Source organism: Corvus hawaiiensis, chromosome 5 (genome assembly GCF_020740725.1).
Source record: "Corvus hawaiiensis isolate bCorHaw1 chromosome 5, bCorHaw1.pri.cur, whole genome shotgun sequence".
Lineage (NCBI taxonomy): Eukaryota > Metazoa > Chordata > Aves > Passeriformes > Corvidae > Corvus > Corvus hawaiiensis.
The window spans coordinates 73,980,114-74,001,779 of NC_063217.1; the positions used below are offsets into that span (position 1 = coordinate 73,980,114).

General features: G+C 45.0%; 2 protein-coding genes across 4 annotated transcripts; one reads left to right on the forward strand and one right to left on the reverse strand.

Moving 5' to 3' along the window:
* Positions 1–446: 446 nt before the first annotated feature.
* GTF2E2 (general transcription factor IIE subunit 2) lies at positions 447–21,533 on the reverse strand. Of its 2 annotated transcripts, none has more exons than XM_048304605.1 (8): positions 21,475–21,533; positions 20,698–20,864; positions 11,023–11,114; positions 10,523–10,630; positions 9,767–9,949; positions 9,240–9,333; positions 1,971–2,086; positions 447–1,301 (listed from the first exon to the last, which is right to left on the reverse strand). In XM_048304605.1, exons 2-8 carry the CDS (start codon positions 20,858–20,860, stop codon positions 1,182–1,184), a joined length of 876 nt encoding a protein of 291 aa, XP_048160562.1. In that variant the 5' UTR covers positions 20,861–20,864; positions 21,475–21,533; the 3' UTR covers positions 447–1,181. The 2 variants fall into 2 exon arrangements, with proteins under 2 accessions (XP_048160562.1, XP_048160560.1); XM_048304603.1 differs by lacking the exon at positions 21,475–21,533 and adding an exon at positions 21,226–21,322.
* Positions 12,522–18,685, forward strand: SMIM18 (small integral membrane protein 18). 2 transcript variants are annotated; one of them, XM_048304607.1, is made up of 2 exons: positions 12,522–12,839; positions 16,146–18,685. In XM_048304607.1, the coding sequence occupies exon 2, from the start codon at positions 16,191–16,193 to the stop codon at positions 16,482–16,484; it is 294 nt and encodes a 97-aa protein (XP_048160564.1). In that variant the 5' UTR covers positions 12,522–12,839; positions 16,146–16,190; the 3' UTR covers positions 16,485–18,685. The 2 variants fall into 2 exon arrangements, with proteins under 2 accessions (XP_048160564.1, XP_048160563.1); XM_048304606.1 differs by having other exon boundaries at positions 12,524–12,835.
* Positions 21,534–21,666: the final 133 nt, after the last annotated feature.

The following is a 21,666-nucleotide window of genomic DNA, read 5'->3' on the forward strand; positions in this document are numbered from 1 at the left end:
CTGCTCCGACCCCGGCTGCATCAAGCACGACAACAGCCTGTGCTCGAGCTGCCGTCGGTGGGGAGCAGCAGGCACCTCTTTTATCTTTGATCCTAACCCTGCAAGAACGGAGAAACAGCTCCTCTCCTGCAGTGCCATGAAAACAGGATCAGCATTGACCGACTCTGGTTCGGAACATAAAAATAAGTTATCAAGAGGACATGATTTGGACACATTCCATGTAAGGCTGTGCTGCACAGAACATCAGGCATCTGCAGGGAGCTCGCATTTAAGGTGGTTCCTCCCCTCTCCCCAGCTATCATTAAAAAGATGACAGTGTTAGCCCAGAACAGTAAGTCACTGAGAGAATAAAAATATAGCAAAGATTCCTTTACCTCCACGAAAAGGAAAACGCAACAAGCACCAAAGCTGCCGATTCTCTCATTCTTTAAAGAAGCAACACTGGAAACCAGCATTGTAAATTTATTACTTTAAAAAAAAAGCTCCAGTATTACACTGTCGTTTTATTTCCCTCCTGTGCACAGAGCAGAACGTGCAACACACTTGTACCCACAACGGTGAGGAGACATTGCCGAGGGCAATTCCTAATTAACATTAGGAAGCTCTGGCTTCATCCCATCCCACAGCCTGCTGGGATTTTGGGAGAGGGGGTTTTCTGAGTTTGAGTCTCAGATATCACCACCTTTCAGTAAAGCTCAGTCCCATGGCAAGGAAGAAGCATACAAACCGTGGGTGTATTTGACTGTGAAAGAAACTTGGCCTGCAGTGATTTTAGGAAAAGGTTTTCCTGAAATAGGTAAAACAAATGCTCTATTCAATCCCACTAGAAAGCCCCCTGTAAGTAATTCCAGGTAAATACCCATTAAGCAATGTAAAAGCAGAGTTAAGCACTGAGCAGGAATTCCTGCATTACATGCTGAGCACCATTTATCACCCTAGCCAACAGGCAACTAGTGAGAACCTCTTACTCTAAGACACGTTTCCCATTAGCTAATTAAATTAACCTCTAAATTTAGTAGCTCATACTTGCTCTTAAACTGACCTGTTTCACCTCGGCAGTTGCTGGGGTGGGGGAAACACATCACATTATTATATACAGTCAGTCCTTCTGTGAGCAGACACCGAGCCCCAGCAGCAGCAAGCCCGTCTAGAAAGGCGCGTTTGCTCCAGAATACAACCGCTCACTGCTTGCCAGGAACCACATCAGAGTAATCTTTTAATACTCCAACCAAGTGGTCATTGTGAGTCTTAAACCGGCGTTTCTTCTGAGAAGCAGGTTTCTTCCTCCTCTGAATGGGAGCCTGCAAGAAGAAACAAACAGGAGTCAGAAGATCTGTGACATCTGACCTGACATGTAACACGGTGCTGGTCACTACTGCAGTGAAAGACGAGCCCCGACAGAACCAGGGCTGGGCAGGGAAGGGGAAGTGCTAGCTCCTGGAGAAGCAACAGCATCCAATTCCAATCCAGGCAGGGAGATGACCCTGGGGACGGAGCAGAGCCACGGTATCGCAGGCACAGTAGTAAAGCTGGCATTTTTAAGTGCAGGTTCCAAACCATCCCATGCAGCTACAGAAGCAGGTACATGCCCTGTAGTCCTATCCACAATCCCATCAGGATTTCAAAGCTTTTTAGCAGAAAAGTTAACGCCCCCCCCCCCCTTCCTCCCAAAATACTACTACTCTTAATGTACTGTACATCTTCAAGCAAAAGCTTCCACTGTGGAGCTCATGGAGATTCCTGGCATTTGCCCTCTTTTGATACTGCTTGGATTAATTACACAGGCTCTAACGAGTCATAAAAGCACTGACTGCTGGCTGCAGCGCTTGGTTTTTCCAGTTTTTAAAACTGGTCACACTTCCCCAAGCTCCACAAAGCCGTGCACAGGCTCACCAACACATTTTGGCATTAACGCTGCGGGGTCAGGAAAGGGGGGTTTCTTAGGAAGATCTATAATTTGTATCTCTTACTATTTTCTTTGGTCCGGTTTCTTGCATGGAAGAAATACCCTGTCGTTTCAGATACTCTTCTATCTTCTCCTCATCCATAGAATCCACAGGAATGCTCCTCCACAGCTTCTGGAATTCTGAAACGACAAACCCTGGTTTTATAACCCAGTGAGCAAACCCTGGGCAAAGACCCCACATGAAGGGAAGGAGAGAGACTTGATTTCAAACACTGAAACATTCTGGCACGTCAGTCTGTCACCGCCAGCAGGCACTCACTCAGCACAGCCTTTACCCGCTCCAAATGCTGATGCACTGCCAAAAACACCCAAAACCCGAAAAGATGAAACTCCAACCAACAAAACAACAACAAAACACCCTCAAGCTAAACTGCTCTCTCGAATCAGTAGCAGCCGGAGGCAACCTGTGCTTTCCATGTTTATTTGCTATTGGAGCCTCTTTTAGCCTGGAATCTCTAGAGCTGTGTAGGCTGTGAATGAGTTTCACAGTTCCTGACGAAGGGCAATCACTAACCATAAACGGCAACTTCGTTTACAAATCTTCAGCTGCCACTGACTTGGGAGACTTGCCATCCCACGTCTAATTTACTGAAGGTTCAAGACATTTACTTCAGTGGCTCTGAGCTCGTTTATCACTGCAATATGATCCATACCGTGCTGTACAGATAATAAAGTACTAAAATTTCTCTGGTGTTAAAAAGAAGAGAGACACCTTAAAAACCACAGCAGCAAGAAAACAGACAGAGACAGTAAGTCTTAATTAGAGCAGCTGCCATCTGCCTGCACACTTTGTGCCTCACGTAAAGTTTCACAGAGCCTCTGGAATGCCTTCTCCAGGCAGTGGCTGGTACGATCCTACCTCCCTTCATTCCCCAGGCAGGGAGTTAAGATACATCCTGTCAGCAGGTCTGGCTAACAAACTATAAATAAAACACGAGGCACACATAGCAATGCAAGACTAAATTTTTCCTTTTATTTCCAGACAAATTTAGTATACAGTTGTCAAAACAAGCACAACCTCTGCATGCTTAAGGATCTGTCCTGTGCAGCAGGGGATGAGATGCTCCAGTGCCGGTTTGCCACGGATACGCCGGTTCTGGGCACACTGCAACCAAATGGGAGTGTACAAAATGAACTCAGTTCCTGCACTTGGAACAATTCCCTACCTAAGGCACCTTGTTTTTCTATGCAAATACATGCTTCGAGTCTCAGGTGTTTCTCTTCTTCCTGCTGCCAACAGCAAGAGGCTGTCCCAGCTTTCCAGGAAACAAAAGAAAGGAATTTCACCGGTGAAGAGTGACAGTGTTCATTTTCGGTAATGCAGTGGTTTTGAAGAGAACCAAAACCTGTCAAAACACCACTTTTGGTTACAGGGAGATAGCTCACAGCCTGTTTCTCCCAGAGGCTATCCAGCACCTTGGGATCAGTGTGCACATCCCTTAATGCAAGGACTGACACTGCAGTCAAGACACTCTCCATCTGCTCATCCATTTTGAGGGGGATTCCAGGCTTTCAGCATAGCTGGCGGTGCCTGCTATCACAGATCATCCCTCACCTCAACCTGCTGCAGCAGGTGGAGAAAGTTTGTCCTCTTATTTATAGTATCCTGCTACGAACACAGATGATGTGTCTTCTCATTAGAGTTCAGGATATATGGACAAATACGCCCTGGTGCAAAAAAAAAGGAAAGCTGAGGATAGGTGCTTAAGGTTAAACCAGTCTACATTCTTCTGGGGAACAGAAGTGAAAAATTAAACACTAGAAAATAAATGGTCAGCTCTTCAGGGATCAGCATGCACAGAAGTGCAGATCACAGTTAATATCTAACTACAGCGTTCTGCATTTCTTGTAGTGCCACGGTTATAACATCACTCCACCTTCACATCCTGATCCTTCACATCACCTTTTAAACTCGGCCAAGGAGTACAAATGGAACAGGCACCAAGATCCAAAACTGCAGAGCTAAAATGGACTTTACATACAGATAATTTAATCCACAAATTGGCCCCACCAGAGTCACTGTATCATATTCTGCAACTCCATTTAAAAACTCCTCCACAAATCAGGCTGCTTTCAGCACTACTGCTTTGATTGCAGTAATTGCAAAAGAATCTTCTTCCCATGCTGGAGCTACATGTAGGGCTTTAAAACACTTCACTGCCCAGCAAAGAGGGAGTCACAACAACATGGAAACACTCTGTAATGAAGGACTGATTTGGAACTAAAAGTACAGCATAAAGGTGAAGAAGCACAGGGAGCTGCCACCCTTCAGTGCATACGAGCTGTCTGCACTTAAGAGTGTCGTCTAAAAGGCAAGGGAGATCCATCCATCATCTCATCACAAAACTGACTTGGTGTAACACCAGACACTGGGCTAAATGCGAGGTCTGAAGAAAGAGAGCAGCTGGATGGTTGGCAGTGAACCATTTACACATTACCTGTCAGGTTTAACTCTCCAAGGACTGTGCCCCTATCAGCCAGGCAAAGCTTAGACCTTGGGAATACACTCTCTGAATTATTGTGACATCCTCTCTGAAATATGAGAACCTGTGGGAAAAGCTGGCAATAACTACAGCTCTCAAGAAACAACCCTCTGCATTTGTAGCTGTGGTACTTCTGCACCTCAGAAAATACACCCTTGACCTGACATAGGGAAAGATTTTTCCTGATTTCCTTGAGAAGCATTGGAAATGCTGTCACCCTGGCCTTTGCTGTGTGTCTGAAGAGCAGACAACAGTGGCAGAAGGCAGCTCCTAGGGAAGGTTTCAATATACCGGATCCATTTTTCACATTCTTTTCTCTGTGGACAGGGCACAAGGAGCTCAGTGCTGGTGTGAGGAGTGGGAAGGGGATGGTTGGAGCAGGAAGCTCTCTCTGCACATGCTGGCCTGCTCCAGCCAGGCATGGAGAACCGGTTGGGATGCATGCACTCCTGTAGCCACTATGATTACAGAGCACATTCACTTTTCCTTCTCCATGTCCTGTTCACTGCTACGTGATCTTCACACCATCACAGCACAGCCAAGGTGAGCGACTTCTCTCAGAGACACTAAATTATTTTTTACATCAGCCAGAATAAAAGTAAAATGGCTACAGGAGGGTAAAAAGACAGCAAAGCTTCACCTGACTGCAGCAGGCTGCAGTTGGGCAAGCTGACAATATCTGCAGGGCTTAGGCTGCTTTGACAAGACAGAGCCCAGAAAAAATCCCCAGGGGAGAAATTTCCCAAGAGCTTCTGGTCAAAGCCATGAAGGTGCTTTGAACCCTCACGGAGATTTGCATTTTCCACAGAGCTTTCAAGTCCTGATTCCAATGCAGATCTTGCTGAAAAGAGGCAGAAAGCTGTGATCCCAATACTGAGGCAACTGTCATGAACAAATCCTATACACAGTATCTTGCAATCTGATCACTAAAACATTTTAACTCAGAAACTGGACAGAATCAACACTACTCACAGGCTGCTTCCTTGCTCCTCCCGAGAGCTAAATTCTGGTCTTTCGAGCACTGAGAGGAGGAAATGAGACCAGGAGCTGGCTGAAAAGCCAGTTTAAATGTTTGCTGACATCTCCAGCAACATGAAGTCTGCGTGCAAAGACTCAAAACAATGAGCTCTGACCAGCAGGAACAAACACAGAGCTAAGCAGAGGGCGGCATAACAAAGATTTTGCAGACACCTTCTCTCTCCGAAATACCCACGGGCTAAGGATGCACGGTTACCTTGATTTTACAGCACGCCGAGGTGCCTCATAGATGAAAACAATTTGCACTGACATTCCCTGAGTGATTAAACTCTAACACACTTCCTTTCTATAAATGCTTACATTTGGGGAATGAAGTCATGGGTAAATGACTGCCTGGTGACTTTGGAGAGGCTTATCCAGCACTTCTGACTGCCTCACCTGCTCTGGCAGAAAGGTTGAGATGGTTGTGGAGATAAACTGATACATCACGCAGGTAATAAAATCTGCCAGAGATTAAAAACAGCTTAAAAATCTTCAGAGAGCCAAGCCAAAAGCTGAGCAAAGAACAAAACCAGACAATAACAGCGTAGAAGGGAAGAAACAACAGTCCTATCAGTCCCAGGGAATGCAGCACTGGATTTATACCAGAAGGAAAAGGTGCTTGATGTTAAATCTGTGCTGTCCCTGGACCATCACAGCTGTAAGTCAGGACTGATCCCAAGCAGTTTTTATAGATAACATTATAGTTACACTTAAGAGGCTTTGGCCATTCTCTAAAGCCCTACAAAGGCGCTTAGGAAGAATTTTAAAAACATGTAGAATGAAGTATCCGAATTTTTTAGCATTAAAATACTTCCTATAGTGCATCCAGCCGGGAAAGATACAATCTCTAGCAGTTAAGCAATCAAACTGGCCTTTCAGCATTCAGCACAGGGTGAAAGCCTTGTTCACATGCAAAGTGCTTCGCCCCAGCACAAAAAGGCAGCGCTTGACTTGGCTGAAGCACCTGAAATCTGGCCCTGCTTTTATAAACATTTTCAGCTCCACACCACTGACAGTAGATTAATTAGGCAGGAAGTCCAGAAGGAACACATGCAATCTGAACCTTCCTTGGCTAATCACATAAAAGGAAGAACAAAAGCCGTTCCTGACTGCTAAAACCTTCTCCAGTACCCTTGAGATCACGATATATAAGCACCGCACCGCTCCGTTGCTGCGATACACTGGGATTTATTTTCACAGGGGGAGAAAGAAAAGCTTGTTCAGCCATCAAGGGCAGAGTAGGCACTGCCAGAAAGCAGGTCCTCCCACTACTCCAGGCAGCGAGCTCCAAACTGCCCTGGCAGCTCCTCTCTCCCTGCTGATGGAGCTCAGGCAGCAGTGGGAGAGGACACCCGACTTTCCAAGGATACCGATCCCAGCCAACACGTGTTCTGAACTGGGATGTCATACGGCAGCATCGTGCACCGAGGAGCACAGAGACCTTATTTCTGAGGATAAACATTAAACTAGAAACATATTTTGAACTGTCATCGGCTGCTAGATCAAAGAGTCTGCCAACACTTCAAGGCTTATTTTGCAGTCTTTTAAAACTTCATTTTAACATTGCCAGAGATAATGAGCTGCAATAGCATTGCTAACGCAGAGACGTGTCAGAACTCATCCTGTACACAGACAATTCTGCCAGTGACCCCCTAAGAGACACCCTTCTGCTGCTCTGGAAAGAATCCTAAAGCAAAGCTGCCCGGGAAGGATGGGTTTCCTTTGTCACAGGATAACAAGGTTGGAAAAAGAACCTGCTCCAGCTGCAGTAAGTGAGTGAATGTACTCAGGGATGTTTTCAGCACTGTGGCATATGCAGGTGGATCACAATATTCACAGAACAGAAAGTATTCTTGCCCCCTCTCAGAACAAAGCATCAAAAGGAAAACTAAAACCAGCAGGAACAGAGCAACAACAAAACATCACTTCTGGCTCAGATGGGAAGCTGCTGCCACCTGCGGATAAAAGGAAGCAGAGCCACCTTGAACTACAAACACAGCACACTGGATCCCTTCAGGACACACTCTGCAGGCTTAAATGCCTTCCTTCAGCAGGAGGCAAGGCATTTAAAAGGGGTTTTTTAACCTCTTCCTCCCTCTGATAGCAATAGCTTGCATTGCTTGCTCCTAAGCACACACGGGTATGCCACAACATGTCTTGTGTAAGAAGAGCCCTGGATTTATCCTGGCTGCCTGATGCCTCTGTCTACATGTTAACAAAATGGGCTCTGTTAGGAAATTTCGCAGTTAATCCTGGAGTTATTACAAGCTAGTAACAACAGGGTAGAGACCTCCCTCTGATAACTCTTTTAGCATGGTTCGGTTCCTGCTATCTGGAAAAAAATTGCACAAGAAAAAACATTAATTTAGCAACACAACTATGATACAATCAGTGGCTAAAACTTAAAAGCTCCGCCTTAAAAGTTACTGCAACAGCACTGATTTCTAAATGCTTTGGCCATGTTCAGACCCCCAAAAGCTGTGGGCTGATGGACTGAAGAGGCACTACCTCAACAGAATATCAGGGTTCATGGTAAACTCCTAAACATTTGGAAATCAGAAATGCCCCAGTGAATCCATTCTGCATTTCGCATCTAGTTTCACTGCCACTATCGAGAAATGACAGAAATTATTGTTTAAAAAGAAATTCAACATTTTGAAATATTTTTTATATTCTTAAATGCTGTAGATGTCACCTCTACTTAATTACCTTTGTGAAAGAAAGCTGTTGTTACTGAGATTACAAGTGTGTACTCTCAGTACATAACAAATAGTTAATGATACACATCTCCAGTTGCTAAATTCTATTGGAAATACAGATTCCCTTGGAGGCAGGCAAAAAAAGAAAGAGCTTTATGCATTCTCCTGTGGTCCTGTAAGTAGAATAGTTCAAGCTTGTATCAGAACTATTTTTTTTACCATAATACGATGCTGTGTGATGCAATGGCTTTATGTGTCACGTTACAAGAACAATACATTAACACTAGAAAGTGTTCAGTGTCATTGAGTCATTTAAACTAAGATCTTCTGACAGAGTTTGCCTCCCCCTTTCTGCACTTACAGGCACCTGATGTTGGCATTCATACCAGTAATGGAACACCCCCTGATTTCTGTAGTTAATATCTGTGCATAAACAAGTGTATAAAATGGCACCAGAGGATTTTACCACTATTTGTGACACAGAAAACACACTGAACTTGTGGAGTCCCAAATCCACTCCAGGCCTGGACAGCAGCACTGCCCCACATCTGTGCTCTCCTCCCAGTTGTAACAACCCCTTCTTAAGAATTTTGCTCACATCTCATCCCTCTGTCCTTTCTCCTTCTGTTCCATTTGTGGCTTCTTGCTGCATTCATCAGTAAAAGGCACACGGTTAACAAACTGGAAAAAAACCCAACAAAAATCTTGCACCCAGAAACTGTCCTTTTAGGTTTTTTTGGCTTCCCCTTAAGCAGCAAAATGTTAGATGCCATTTTAGTCACAGTGTGGTTGTTTTTAGTCTCTTCTGTACCGTTAGTCTTGAAGACAACTGCTGGATTCCTGGTGCTATGTTCCAATGTATCCATCACAAAGCAGAGGACACAACCACTGGACTCACTTGCTGGTCTCGTTTGCCTCATGTTAATATAAACATTCTCCTCACATCCGGACACACCTAATATTCCATTATCACCTTAAAAGACTGCTCTACCTGAAGACTGCTTATACACAGAGGTGCTTAAGATGAATTCAAACCAACTGTCATGGAAACCTACGTAAACCAACACCTACCTTCATCCACCGCAAAGTGACAGCTCTTGTCATTGTAGAAAAGAATTTTCTTCTTATCAGGGCGATTAACAAAGATGATCTGGTCCCCTAAAGCCTCAAAAACAAATGCAAAAGAACAACTCAAAATCACTTCGTTTCCAAGCTGAAGGTCTCCCAACTCCAACAGACCCAGACCTTGTGCTACAAAAAGCAACAACAAACTGGAGAAACCGCAAAGTAACCGGCCATGAAACAGATGCTAATAAATCAAAGATGAGATGCAGAGGACTGAGGTCAAGGTGTGAAAGGACAACTAAATGACAACAGTCAGAATGTGGGAGATCAGGAGTCTTTTGTGAGAAAGAGCTCTGAGAGCTGCGTTGAGACATCAGGGCAAATCTGAACGTGAAGGGTGAAATACAGAAAAGGGCACATGTTAGATCTGCTGAAACAGCTTCCAAGTTATCAAAAGAACAGAAACAACTCATGAGAAAACTCTTAGTCTCTCTCTTCCCTCTGAGAAGTGAACCAGCTGAGGTGCCCCTCACCTTTATGGCTTTCTGTGCATTGGGCAGCCCTTCCTCGATGTCTTCCAGAAGGATCCCTCCCAGTCCTCGTTGGTCATGCTTGTCCAAGAGCCTGAGCAGAGCCTTTTTGTCTTTCAAGTTGTACTTGGGTTTGAAAGCATACTTCCCATCCACAACTTCTATTTTCGGATTGTTGACTAGAGCCTGTAACAGGGACAGAAATTTCAACCCTTGAAAAAGTGCAGACACTTATTACATTTTTTTCTGGTGTGCTTTTGAGCACACAAGCCTCATGTTACAGCTGCCAGGCTGGAGGTTTGAGTTTTAAAGGATTTTAAATCCTTGGATCTTAGATCCACCAGCCTAGGCATAATTCACCACAACACAGCACCTGCAACAGAGAAGGGACCCAATTTTGGTGCTGCAGGGTGTTTGTTCACCTCTTCTCATCTGGCAAAAGTTCAGTGATAATTTTATATACAATTCTTAGGAGGAGCTCTTCCGTTCCATTTTGATATTCTGGTTCATTATGGAAGAAACCAGGAAATACCTTTTGAAAGACTTCAGCAACGTCAGGCTTCCCACACAACCAACACTGCCAGAGTGGAGGTTTCTGTTCGCCAGAATATTAGTACTGGCAGCAAAGGAATGCTACAGTCTGTCTTAGTAGTTTCTTCAAGGAAGGATTACATATTTAATAATTTAATAAATGTGTGTAATTCAGGTTTATCAGAATTCTTTATCTTTAATAAAAATCTGAACATGTGGTTTCTTTACCTCGCTCATTAACCATTGTTTCTGTTTGAGTCCAATATCTAAATGCTGCGTTTCATCCAGTATCTCTTCCAGGGTCAGTGGATGTGTATCACCACGCTGGTGCCGAGTCTGGAAAAGCAAACAGCATCTATTACAGCTCTGTACTCACTTGATTCAGCAACTCAGTTACTGAAAAGTAACTAAGATTGGCACCAAATTACACTTTATTTTGATCAATAGCTCACGAATCCCAAAACCTGACAGCATCTTGAAATTCCTGCAAATAAACTCCATTATCTTGGTTGTACAGCGACCTGGGATAATTAGGATCTCAGTTATGGAACAATATGCTGACAATTTAATTTACTGACAGCACTTTGAATTTAACAAGCAGTTTCTTGGAATTCTCACTCTTGCAGTAGAAGATTTTCAGAGGTTGAAATATTCAGCATTTTCCAGCTACCACAGGACAATAATTAAAGTATTTAAAAACAGTATTATTTTACACCAAAACACCATACCTTCATATAATTCACTATTTTAGCAAGGACTCCAAACTTGTAGCCAGAGCCTCCTGAAAGGGCTTTCAAGTTAAATGATCCATTGCTGTGATCTACAAAGAAAGAAAACAAACAATTAAAGGATGCTTCGATATCTCCCTGTTGGCTCTGAGCTCCATCACACTCTCACTCTACTTCCAGCAGCTTTTGAAACAACAACTGTGGACAGAAACAGGAGTGGCAGAAGCAGCCACCCTCAGGACTCTGTCCTTGTGCACATCTTGATCCAGACCCAAAGAGAGGACACAGCTCTGGAACACTTCTGAGCAGAACTCCGCAACTAAAAAGTTAAGAAAGCAGCAAGTGACTGCAGAGTTACTGCCATAAGAGAACACATTTGATTCAGTGGCTGAACATCCCATAATCATTTACACTACATTAAACCATGCTGAAATAATGCACTGCATTTGCTCCACCAATACCTTCCTGCTGCTGAGATGGAGGCAGAAAGCTTCCCTTCTTCCCAACAGGCACTCAGTGGTTACACAGCACATAAAGGAAGGATGTGATTTTTTTTATTTATTGTTTACAGTAGCTCTAGTGGAGAATTTATTAAACAGACCCATGTAAATGCAAACCAATTCAGCCTGGTGTGTTGCACCACTGGAACAGCAACTCAGAATCCCCTCTGTTGTCAGCTCTGGTTGTCTTTTATCATGAGGTTTGCTATCGTGTTGTTTCAAAAATTCTTGCAAGGTTGTTAATGACCATTTCATTAACGTCAGCTCTTAGCACAGCACATTGAACACAAATATCCACAAACCACTATCACAAGCCAGAGGCTCATTACCAGCACAATATTGCTCAAACCTAATGGCAACAGTTTTTTGGAATTTCAGCTACTCCAGAAAAAGAATCTCTTTGTCACCACGAGGATATTTTAATCCACTGTTGATTTGACAGGACAACAGCTATCTCAGGAGAGATATGGAGCTCCTATTATTTCTGTGGAAAAATCAGTGAAGGGAGATAAAAGAACAGAATTGTGAAGCTGCTACACAACATCGTCTTAGAGGCTTTACACAGCACAACAATTCTAAAATTAACATAGAAGAATCACTGTAGAATCCAGCTACAGAGGAAGATTTTATTCCGGATACTAAATTAAGATGGTAAAAAGGAGGAAAATCAAAAGCCAGCTCCCCCTGAAAACAGGACCCATAGGGATTTTCCCCTACAGGGTTCCCTTTTAACATTAAAAATTAATGTCTATATAGGACATTTTATAAATAAACAGAAAAATCATAGATGCAATGAGGTCTGAAGTGACCAAAATAAATTCAGAGGTGCAACAAACAGTTAAGACAATCTATCATGTTTTTGTTCTGTCAATTGAATCAGGAAGATTATCTTGTTTAATCTGCCTGGCTGCAGCCTGCCACGGTTCATGACAAGGGAATCTAACCACACGGCAAGGCTGGAAATCTGCAGATATTAACACTTCAAACGTCACGGTTTGATGGCTGATTCCAGCACAAAGCAGAGCGGGGTCGCGGCCAACGCGCGCTCCCAGCGCGCTCCTCTGCTAACGAGCTCATCGCATCCCAAAAAACAAGAACAGGGAGGGGTTTGCTTCTTATTCCAGACAGTAAGAGTCATATTTATGAATGATTTACTCCTGGGGTTGAGGGCTTGATGCAAATGAGCACAAAGGAAGTTGTCAGCAGCATCGTGCTCTGGCCAATGGAAGGAAAGCTCCATCTTAGCTGTGCCATAGGCTGCACTAAAAAAAGGGACCAGAACGGCGCTCTCTCAGCATCCTTTCACACGAGAGGTAGGTGTGTATCATTTTATAACATTCTCTGAGGTTTATCTTGATTACTGAAAGAAAATATGTGTGTAAGCTGCGAACCTGTAAAAAGCCTCTTGGAATCAGAATGATTTTTCTCTAGGCTGAGCAGGGTTTATCCCGCTGAACACGGAGGAGCTTGTCTTGCACGATCAGACAAGCACTTTCACCATCTGTGCACTAATGGAAAATTGATGACCACTCCATCTTACAGCAAAGCTAACACAACAAGCCAAGATTCAGTAAACAAAATGGATTTCGTCCTTACAGGGGAGGTGGCTGGTTTCCTGCAGCCTCATGTTCCTTGTGATTGATTCTATATGTTTTCACAGAAATGACAGCGGAAGGGCTTTCCTTAGAACAAAGACAGCTCCAGCTGAAACGTGAGAAACGTTACCTCCCGGGGGTATTCCGTAAATTAGGCTGTCTATAAGAGATCTGTGTGTGTGGAAGAGAAACCTGTTCTAGAAATGTGGTAGACAATGAGGTAGGGATAAAATCCCGCTGCATGCTGTTACCTTTGGAAATACTGGAGCAGCCATCGATACAACGCAAACAGACGGGTTAGAATGCACCTGAGGTTTGTAAATGCTTTTACCCCGAGATGTCTGCTCAGTGCTTTCTTAAACAGGACTTCCTCAGTGCTGCATTAAAAGGATTTTTTGCCAGTCATTTCCCTCTACTCCATGAATATGATTTCAAATAAAGCTGTTCCTCTGCAGTGCCCAAAGATGCTAATGCTTTTAAATTAAAACCTAGTGCAGATATTAGATATTATGTCAGTTCATTAAATATTTAACTCACTGCATTTTGGATACATACAATTGCTGACTTGATTACAAATAAGACTGGCTGATGAGACGAATCTGAACCGTGTCGTTACAAAATAAGTAAAACTGCAGGAAACCAGCCCATTTTTGACAGCTTTCAAGGACACTAACCTCATTAGCGCTGTTTTAATTCTGAACAGTCGGCAACAGCTGCTTCAGCCTTGTATTTTAATAATTACGGCAAAGAGTAGCTGATCTTTATCTGCCTTCCCTCATTCAAATCTAAGGAGATCATCATCATCCTCCTCAAGGGGCATGAACCACCTCCAGCACGGCATTCAATTCCACCTCCTGGCATAAAGACAAACATCTCTCCACTGTGCAAACCACTGCCCTATTGGTGGCTGTGGAGTGGGAAGGGCCTGGCTGCCCTAAGGGAGCCTGTGGAGTGGGGAGGGGCTGGCTGTGGAGTGGGAAGGGACTGGCTGCCCTAATGGAGCCTGTGGAGTGGGAAGGGGCTGGCTGTGGAGTGGGAAGGCAATGGCTGCTGCACTGCGCTGTGCTGCCAGCACGGCTCCTGCCTGGCCATGCCATGCCTAAGATGCTCCTCTCCTCTTGGGAACAGAGCTACTGCCTTGGCAGAGAGCTGTGCTGGCAAAGGGTGCAGGCTATGCAATGTAGACATGACAGGTTCCTCTAGTGGCCCCAGATTTTGATCACTTTTGAGCACTATAAATGAAAAAAACCTCCTCAAATTACTAAATTTTGCATCACAGAAACAGTCTATTTTTGTGCCTGGTGTTTACAGAGCGAGCAAACTTACGCGTAACAGATTCTAACAAAACCCTCAGTCTTAGAAATCTGTTTACAAAGTTCAAAACAAAACTCCTTTCTTTCCCAAAGGTATCATCTTGCCATTTAAACTACAAAATTAAATCCTGCTTATGTTAATTACTCCTCAAAGGGGACTCCAAATCCTTTTATTCAGCTCCCCCTTCTCTCTTTCTCTCATGGATTTTAAAATAAATCTTCAAGCCACCCCTCCAAAAACCCTTATGACTTTTAGCCCCATAACAGGTTGGCTGAGTTTCCTTCCCACACCATGACCAAATCAAGCCACTCTCTTGAAGCCAGGACCTGACTCAAACCAGGAGTATTTTTAGCTTGGATTTGTTCTGTAAACTTTTGTTTAGGGAAAAAAAATCCACCAACAGCTTAATTAATCCCATCCATCTCAGTCATACTTTGTATATTCAATTACTAATTTGTGTACTCAGTTACAGATTTAACAGAGGAAACAGTAAGTTACTGCAACTGCTCCAGTAAGTGTGTGTATGGAATGCTAATGCCAGGAAGCTTCCCAACAACAAAGCTCTTGCGTTTCAATTTCAATCCATTAAAGTCAGAAGGATAAAGAACAAAATGTGTAACAGTTGAACAGTAAAAATAAGACATAGATCACAAGCTGGTTTGGCAGCATGATCCAGGTTTTCACTATATCCTTTTCTTTAATAATTTCAGAGAATTAAGGACAGGTGCTCAGTCTGCTTTAAGTCAGCTGCTTTAGTAGACACCATCCACCACCATGTTCCACCTAAAAACTCCTTGCTCTTTCCTCAAGGAAATACGGAGCTCTGACTCGATCTCCTCCTCCCACATCCAGTTTTAAATTGCCTGAGGGATTCAAAGGTTATTACAATGTCCTACAGCCACAGCAGATAACCAGAAGTTACCGCAGCTCCTTGGACAATTCTTATTACATTAGACTACAGAGCAAAGGCAGATTTGCTGAAGCCAACTTCTTGCTTCATCCCCCCCCACACCACAGAGCAGTCTCTTCCTCTGCTGGGTGCCAACAGACAGCACTGAGGGCCAGGGTTAGGCAAAGTGGAAAACAAGAAATCAGAACTCCTCACAAAGGGTTGGGTTTTCCTTGTTATCCATGCCATTGACTATGGCACCACAAACAAGATTTCCAAACACTCTCAGTGCCATCTGGGCAGCCAAGTTTCTCTAGCACAAACTACTCAGCAGTGCAAGAGCAGGGGAATGAACAGGCCAGGAAATCTGCCCTCCTGAAGTCCAAAGGGTTTTGCAGGGTGAACAAGTCTGTGCTAACAGGCAATTCCAAAATAATAAGGCCTTTCACACCATGCCAGTGCCAGCCTCAAGACTGATGAGGGACGGGTGGTTGAAACCACCGTACACACCTTGAAAATTTAGTTTGTAGGCTTTCTGTTTGTGCACATAATTGAAATAAAGCAGCAAAGCTCTCATTGCTGAGTAACTTAACACCACATGATGCCTGCATGAACCAGACACAGCCAAAATAAATGTTCCAGTCCTATCACAAACTTGCACATTTGGAGTTTGATATTTTTGTGAGCAAATATGAGTATGCAACAATACATGTTTATAGAAACTCTGAGCACTTAGTCTGAACTTAAGTAGTTACAATTCGTGATGAAAATCACAGCATGTCCTTGACTGACAGAGTCCTCAACAGCTTTGTTTTTGTGTTTCAGCTCCCAAATCTGTGACAGTGAGCATACTCAGACAACTCTTCAAGAATGGCAACCCTCAACAGCACTCACTGGAACGAGACTACATCAATTTCCCAGTATCTGGGCTTCCAAGTGCAAAAAATTTACCCTTTCCATGACAACTGGAACACTGCCTGCTTTGTTATCCTGATCATATTCATCTTCACTGTAGTTTCTCTGGTGGTGTTGGCTTTCCTGTACGAACTGCTGGACTGTTGCTGCTGCGTGAAAAACAAAACTGTGAAAGACTTGGAGAATGAGCCCAATCCCGTCAGAGCAATGATGAACAGCTTCAGGAAGCGTGAAACAGAGGTGGTGTAGGAAGCACTGAGCACCTGTACTTGGAGAACTTGGTTTGACACCTCGAATGAAGCCTCTTGTACCTTACAAATGAGCAAGTCATGTGCTTTTTTTCTTTTGGACTTAAATATCCACGGCTGCAATTCCATCTCTGGATGTGAACTGGAATAATTGGCAATGGCTTTCCAAGTGCTTAGCAGAAGGACAATCTATTGCAGTGTTACGGGGGGAAAAAAAGATTTTTGTTTTTAGATGAACTTTTGCTGTTTATATTGAGTGACTAGCATAGAGTTTTGTCTACCCGACCGAAAAAATGTTGCCTGACATGCATAAAACCGTGATACTTAACTGAAGAAAACACTTATAAAAATGTTCAACAGTCTGATCACATTCAGTGCAAAGACAGCAGTGTTGTCCCACTGAGTCAACCAGACAGGGACAGGATAGACAGACAAGGGGTAAGAAAAAAGATGGGACAGAAGGGTTGAATGGCAAGGGACCCTTCAGGCAGGAGAGGATTGGGTGAATTCTAGCCTTCGGCAGCACTTTTTATTATGTGTTTCTTGCTTTTAGAAGAGAGGGTGGTGGGAGGAAAACTAAGCCAACATAAAATGTATCCCTAAAATGGTCTTTTCTAATCCTCCTAAGGGTAGTTTGACCTTTTCTTCCCCCACTTCTCCAGTTCCAGAGAACTGTTCTCCCCTTATTTCATATTCAGCCTGGCCAACGATTTCTGGGTGTCGAGACCTGAGTAACCCATTACCTTCAGAATATCTGACCCTTTGCACAAAATCCTGCTGGAAATAAACAGGGACGCTTCTCTGACCCAAGGCCATTGCTTCCGTGCAATTGCAACACTACAGGGAGTTGGACATGCTGGATCTATCATCCCTATCCCAAACTTTCAAAGCTAAACTGGAACTGATGGTGTTCTTGCCAAGGAACACAGCCAGATGGGCCACAGACCTCCCACGCCGAAGAGGGGGGATGTCACCCAGCCCACATGAAGCTTTCAGGTGCCAACATGTTTCACAAAGGAGGCCACATCAGGATCGGCCCTGTGCTAGAGAGGACTGCTTCACTTTGCACAAGAGAATCTCACTTTGCTTCATCTGCCTGCTGACACATCCCAGGGTTCACACTCACCCCTTCCTCACATCCTGAACAGAGAACTCTCACACCTCTGGCTCACCAGCTTATTCACCCTCTGTAGCTGTGTTGTGTCTCTGATTTTGAAAACCATTCAAGTTGTGCAGTTACAAATGACAACTGTAATGACAGTGTCCAACAGCGCGGCCATCAGCTAATCCTGGCAAGTCCTTCACGCTCCTGAACCCACACAGAAATGTCCCAGAGCAAAGCTACGTGTGGGACAAGTTATTTAACTGTCTTAACCCCAGATAACATTCCTGTCATGAAGGAAACAAAACCCACAGCCATAAGTGACCTCACAGTCCATCCATGTCTGAAAAGCCTTTGTGCTATGGCCAGTACCTATAATGACTAGCACAGCTAGCCCAGTGATTCACCTGGAGAAGCAAACTCCCTCCTCCACTCACAAAACCGCACAACCATTCATCTCAGATGCATTTCTTATAGTGCAGTTTGGCCAGGACCAGTCCCCCATGCAGAGAATGCTTCGAGCTCAAAATCAAAAGCACAACTAGTGGCAGCTGATGCCCCAAGTACAAGACAACTTCGGACTCACGCCAAGACATACGATGAAGATAATGTCAGTGGTGATAACGATGACTCATGACCTTCTGCCGTATGTGACGGCATCAGCCTGCAAAGCCCTGAGAAGCCATCGGGATGCACTGAGTTAATTCATGTCTCTTTCCTAAAAGCAAATGCTCTGGACACTTGCAGCATTCCCACAAAATGCCCACCGTGGCTGCACACAAGAGGGCAGTGTGCGCAACATGCCAGCCTCTGCTGCTCCAGCGATGCCTTCCTGAGAAGCACACGGAATGACAAATCTTGGGACGCATCCCAGCCTTTTTATTTCACAGGTCTATAAAGAGGAATGGATGTGGGCACAAGGAACAGAAGACAAAGGTGTCCCCTTGCACAGCACTAGAGAAGACTCAGAATGATTCTTTTCCACAAAACAGCCCCTGAAGATTTTGGCTCTTGACTTGGCAGAGACCACTGAGACAAAGGTCTTAAGACAAAGACCATAGCCACAATTTACTATTGAGTAATAAAATGAAACAAACAGATTTGATCCATTTCGTTCATTTTCCAGTTCCTAGTCTGAACTGAGTAAACTAGTTATGATTTTTTTCAAATAACTGTTGAAATAATGATTTGAAATAATGATAGTAATCCCTGTAGGAGCAGTGGGAAGCCTAGAGCCAGTCTTCACACAGAGGCCGGATTTAGCTGTGCAGACATTTGAAGATTAGCATGGTCTCCAAACCTCTCCTCCCCCAAAAAGTGACAAGGGCAGGTTTTCTGAGTCACAGAACCGCAGAACCACAGAGCGAGGGAGGACCTGTGGGCACTACACACCCGGGAACTATCAGTGCCAACACACAAACACTGTGACTGCATTTATCACCTCCGTGGTCACTGCACAACAAAACTAGGACTGACCACCTTAGTTTTTGTTTCTTTGGGGCGGTGGGACAGGGATTCCTCAACATCAGGTTTTTACTCCACCTCCCCAGACCTATCTCTGACACCCACATAACCTGACAGGCACCTGCCTATCTGGCAAGCCAAATAAAAACCAGGTTTTGAGGCAACAGATTTTGACTCTGCAGCATAAAAATGTTATAGAAACCCTGAAACCTTTCTGGTACTGCCAGGAAAACACCCAGCAGCATAAAAGATCAAGTTTATGTCCTCAGAGCTGCACTGGGTCCCTGTTTGTGTAAGAGAATTACCTTACAGCCACAAAAGCACTTAAAGAAACCCTCAGCCCACCAAAAACCACAGCAACAAAATGAATCCTTTTTTATCTGCTCAAATCCTCCAGATCAGACTCACATTTGTACCCCCTGCCCTCTTCCTTACTCCCCATCTCTTCTTCCCAGCAAACCCCGCTCATGCCAGAGACACAGCTTAGGATATTCCACGTAGAATTTTGTTTTATTTGGAGAGTGTGAAAAGGGATGGACGGAAGCCTGGCCTCCCTTGATTTATTTTAGAATGTCTGGCTGATACTTTATTTGGTGCCCGAGAAGCTGCAGACACATACCCAAATTCCCTACTCTTCCCCTGGGACAGAAGATGTCTCACTCCTCCCAAACCCCATGACGTTTTTCTCTGTTGTTTTTAGCTCTATTGTTTCTTCTGGAGTTTAGGAGAGAGCCACGTGTGGTATTATTCAAAACACGAGCATGGACTGAGTTTGCACAACAGGGTATTTTGTGGTTTAGTAACTCCTGGCATTTGATCTGACCTTTAAAGCGCACTCAAGAACTGCCACTGCTTTCAGAGCAAATCCTCTCCCCGGTGCTGCACTTTCCACACACTCCTACTATTTTTGGTGCTGCGTTATTAACTGTTTATTTGATACTGAGAGACGCATTATCAGTGCCACCATCCCAGGGAAATGCCACAACTCTTGAGTAAAAGAGGCAGAAACGTCTGGAGTCCCTGGTGCTCACGAGCAAACCTTAGGTCCCAGCTAAAACAAGGACAAGTGCTAATTACAACATGCAAGCCAGACAAGATATACCTTGCAAATCCACCTCATGTATGGATACCCTTCAACTTACAGTTACCTAAATGTTTTAGGTGCTCTCTTGCCAGAAATAATCACAGAATCATGGAATGGTTTGGGCAGGAAGGGAGCCTAAAGATCATCCAGTTCCAACCCCCTGACATAGGGACATCTTCCACTAGACCAAGTTGCTCCGGGCCCTATCCAACATGGCAAACACGGAGAAAATTAATGACACCACTGCTACTGCCTATCCAGCAGGCACTGAAATCCACAAACCAAAGCACAGTTTCACATGAATAATTTTGGCAGTAGCAATTCCTCCGACGGAGCAACAGCAAATAAGCCACAGAATGAGGCTTAACACATATGCACAGCAGAGAATGAGTTTTTCACATTATGCAAGTGACTTTCTTAACAAAAGTGGTAATTTAAGAGAAAGAATGACAACAGCCACCAGCAAAACTCACAGATACAGCGTTATTCACATTAATAAACCATAGCTTAAAGGTAAGTGGTGGGAAACACCAGGCAGCTGCTGGACAGGAGACTTCCACCCACCTGTGTTTTGTTTTGAGCTGGAGGAGCCCCCTTGTTCTACCTTGGCTTTCTTCTTCTTGGAGGCGGAGGAGTCCGAAGAGAGCACTGGGCGTTTCTCTACGGCCGGCGTGGAGAGGGCTCGCTTTTTGAACAGCTCCCGCTCCCTCAGCAAGCTGGGGTCCATGATTCTGCCACGGGGAAAAGGCGAGAAAAAGATGTTGGCGTCAATAAGGTATTTAGGAGCAGAAATACCTGTATCACAGAATATGCTGAGTTGGATGGGACCCACAGGGTCCCATCACTGAATCCAGCTCTTAGCCCTACAAGGACACCCCAAGAATCCCACTCTGGGCCTGGAAGTGTCGTCCAAACGCTCCGTGAGCTGTGTCAGGATTGGTGCTGTGACCACATCCCTGGGGAGCAATTTATTTCTTGTTTGCTCCTCCTTTTCCCGAATATGGACTTAAGTAACAGCGTAAAGGTGTCAGTGCACCACCGGAACCCTAAAATGTGTGAATGGGAATGCCGAACCAGCCCTCACGGTCGTACCAGGGTACGAAAGCCGGGTACCAGCTTAACGAGGGACCTCACAGCCACCGGCAGGACGGAACAAAGTGGCAGCGCGGCGGGCGGGCAACCGGAAACCAGCGGCCGGAGGGTGCCGGTGCCTCGCCGCCCCGCTCCCCGCGCACAGGGCGGGGAAGCCGCTCCCACGGCCCGCTCTCCGCTCCCGTCCCGGCCCCGATCCCGCTCCCTGCCCCCGTCCCCTCAGGACGCCCCCCGCGCGCGCCCGCTCACCCGCGCGCCGCCGCCGCCTAGCGAGCCATGCCGCTCCCGGCAGCCCCCGCGCGCCCCGCCCCGGAAACGGCCCGGCCGTGGCCATGGCAACGCGGCCCGGGCCTGCCCGCCCTCAGCCCCGCCACACACACACAGACACACACACGCCACGGGGTTATTGATTTAAATCTTTTTATTGACGTCCTATTTCAC

Bases quoted from the DNA above. Each gene is read 5' to 3' on its own strand.
- SMIM18 (XM_048304607.1), top strand. From the start codon at position 16,191: ATGGCAACCCTCAACAGCACTCACTGGAACGAGACTACATCAATTTCC.
- GTF2E2 (XM_048304605.1), bottom strand. From the start codon at position 20,860: ATGGACCCCAGCTTGCTGAGGGAGCGGGAGCTGTTCAAAAAGCGAGCC. The intron at 11,115-20,697 runs GTGGGTGGAAGT...CTTTCTTTGTAG, and splicing joins CAGCTCAAAACAAAACACAG to ATCACAGCAATGGATCATTT. The intron at 9,950-10,522 runs GTAAAGAAACCA...TCCCTGTTACAG, and splicing joins AACAATGGTTAATGAGCGAG to GCTCTAGTCAACAATCCGAA.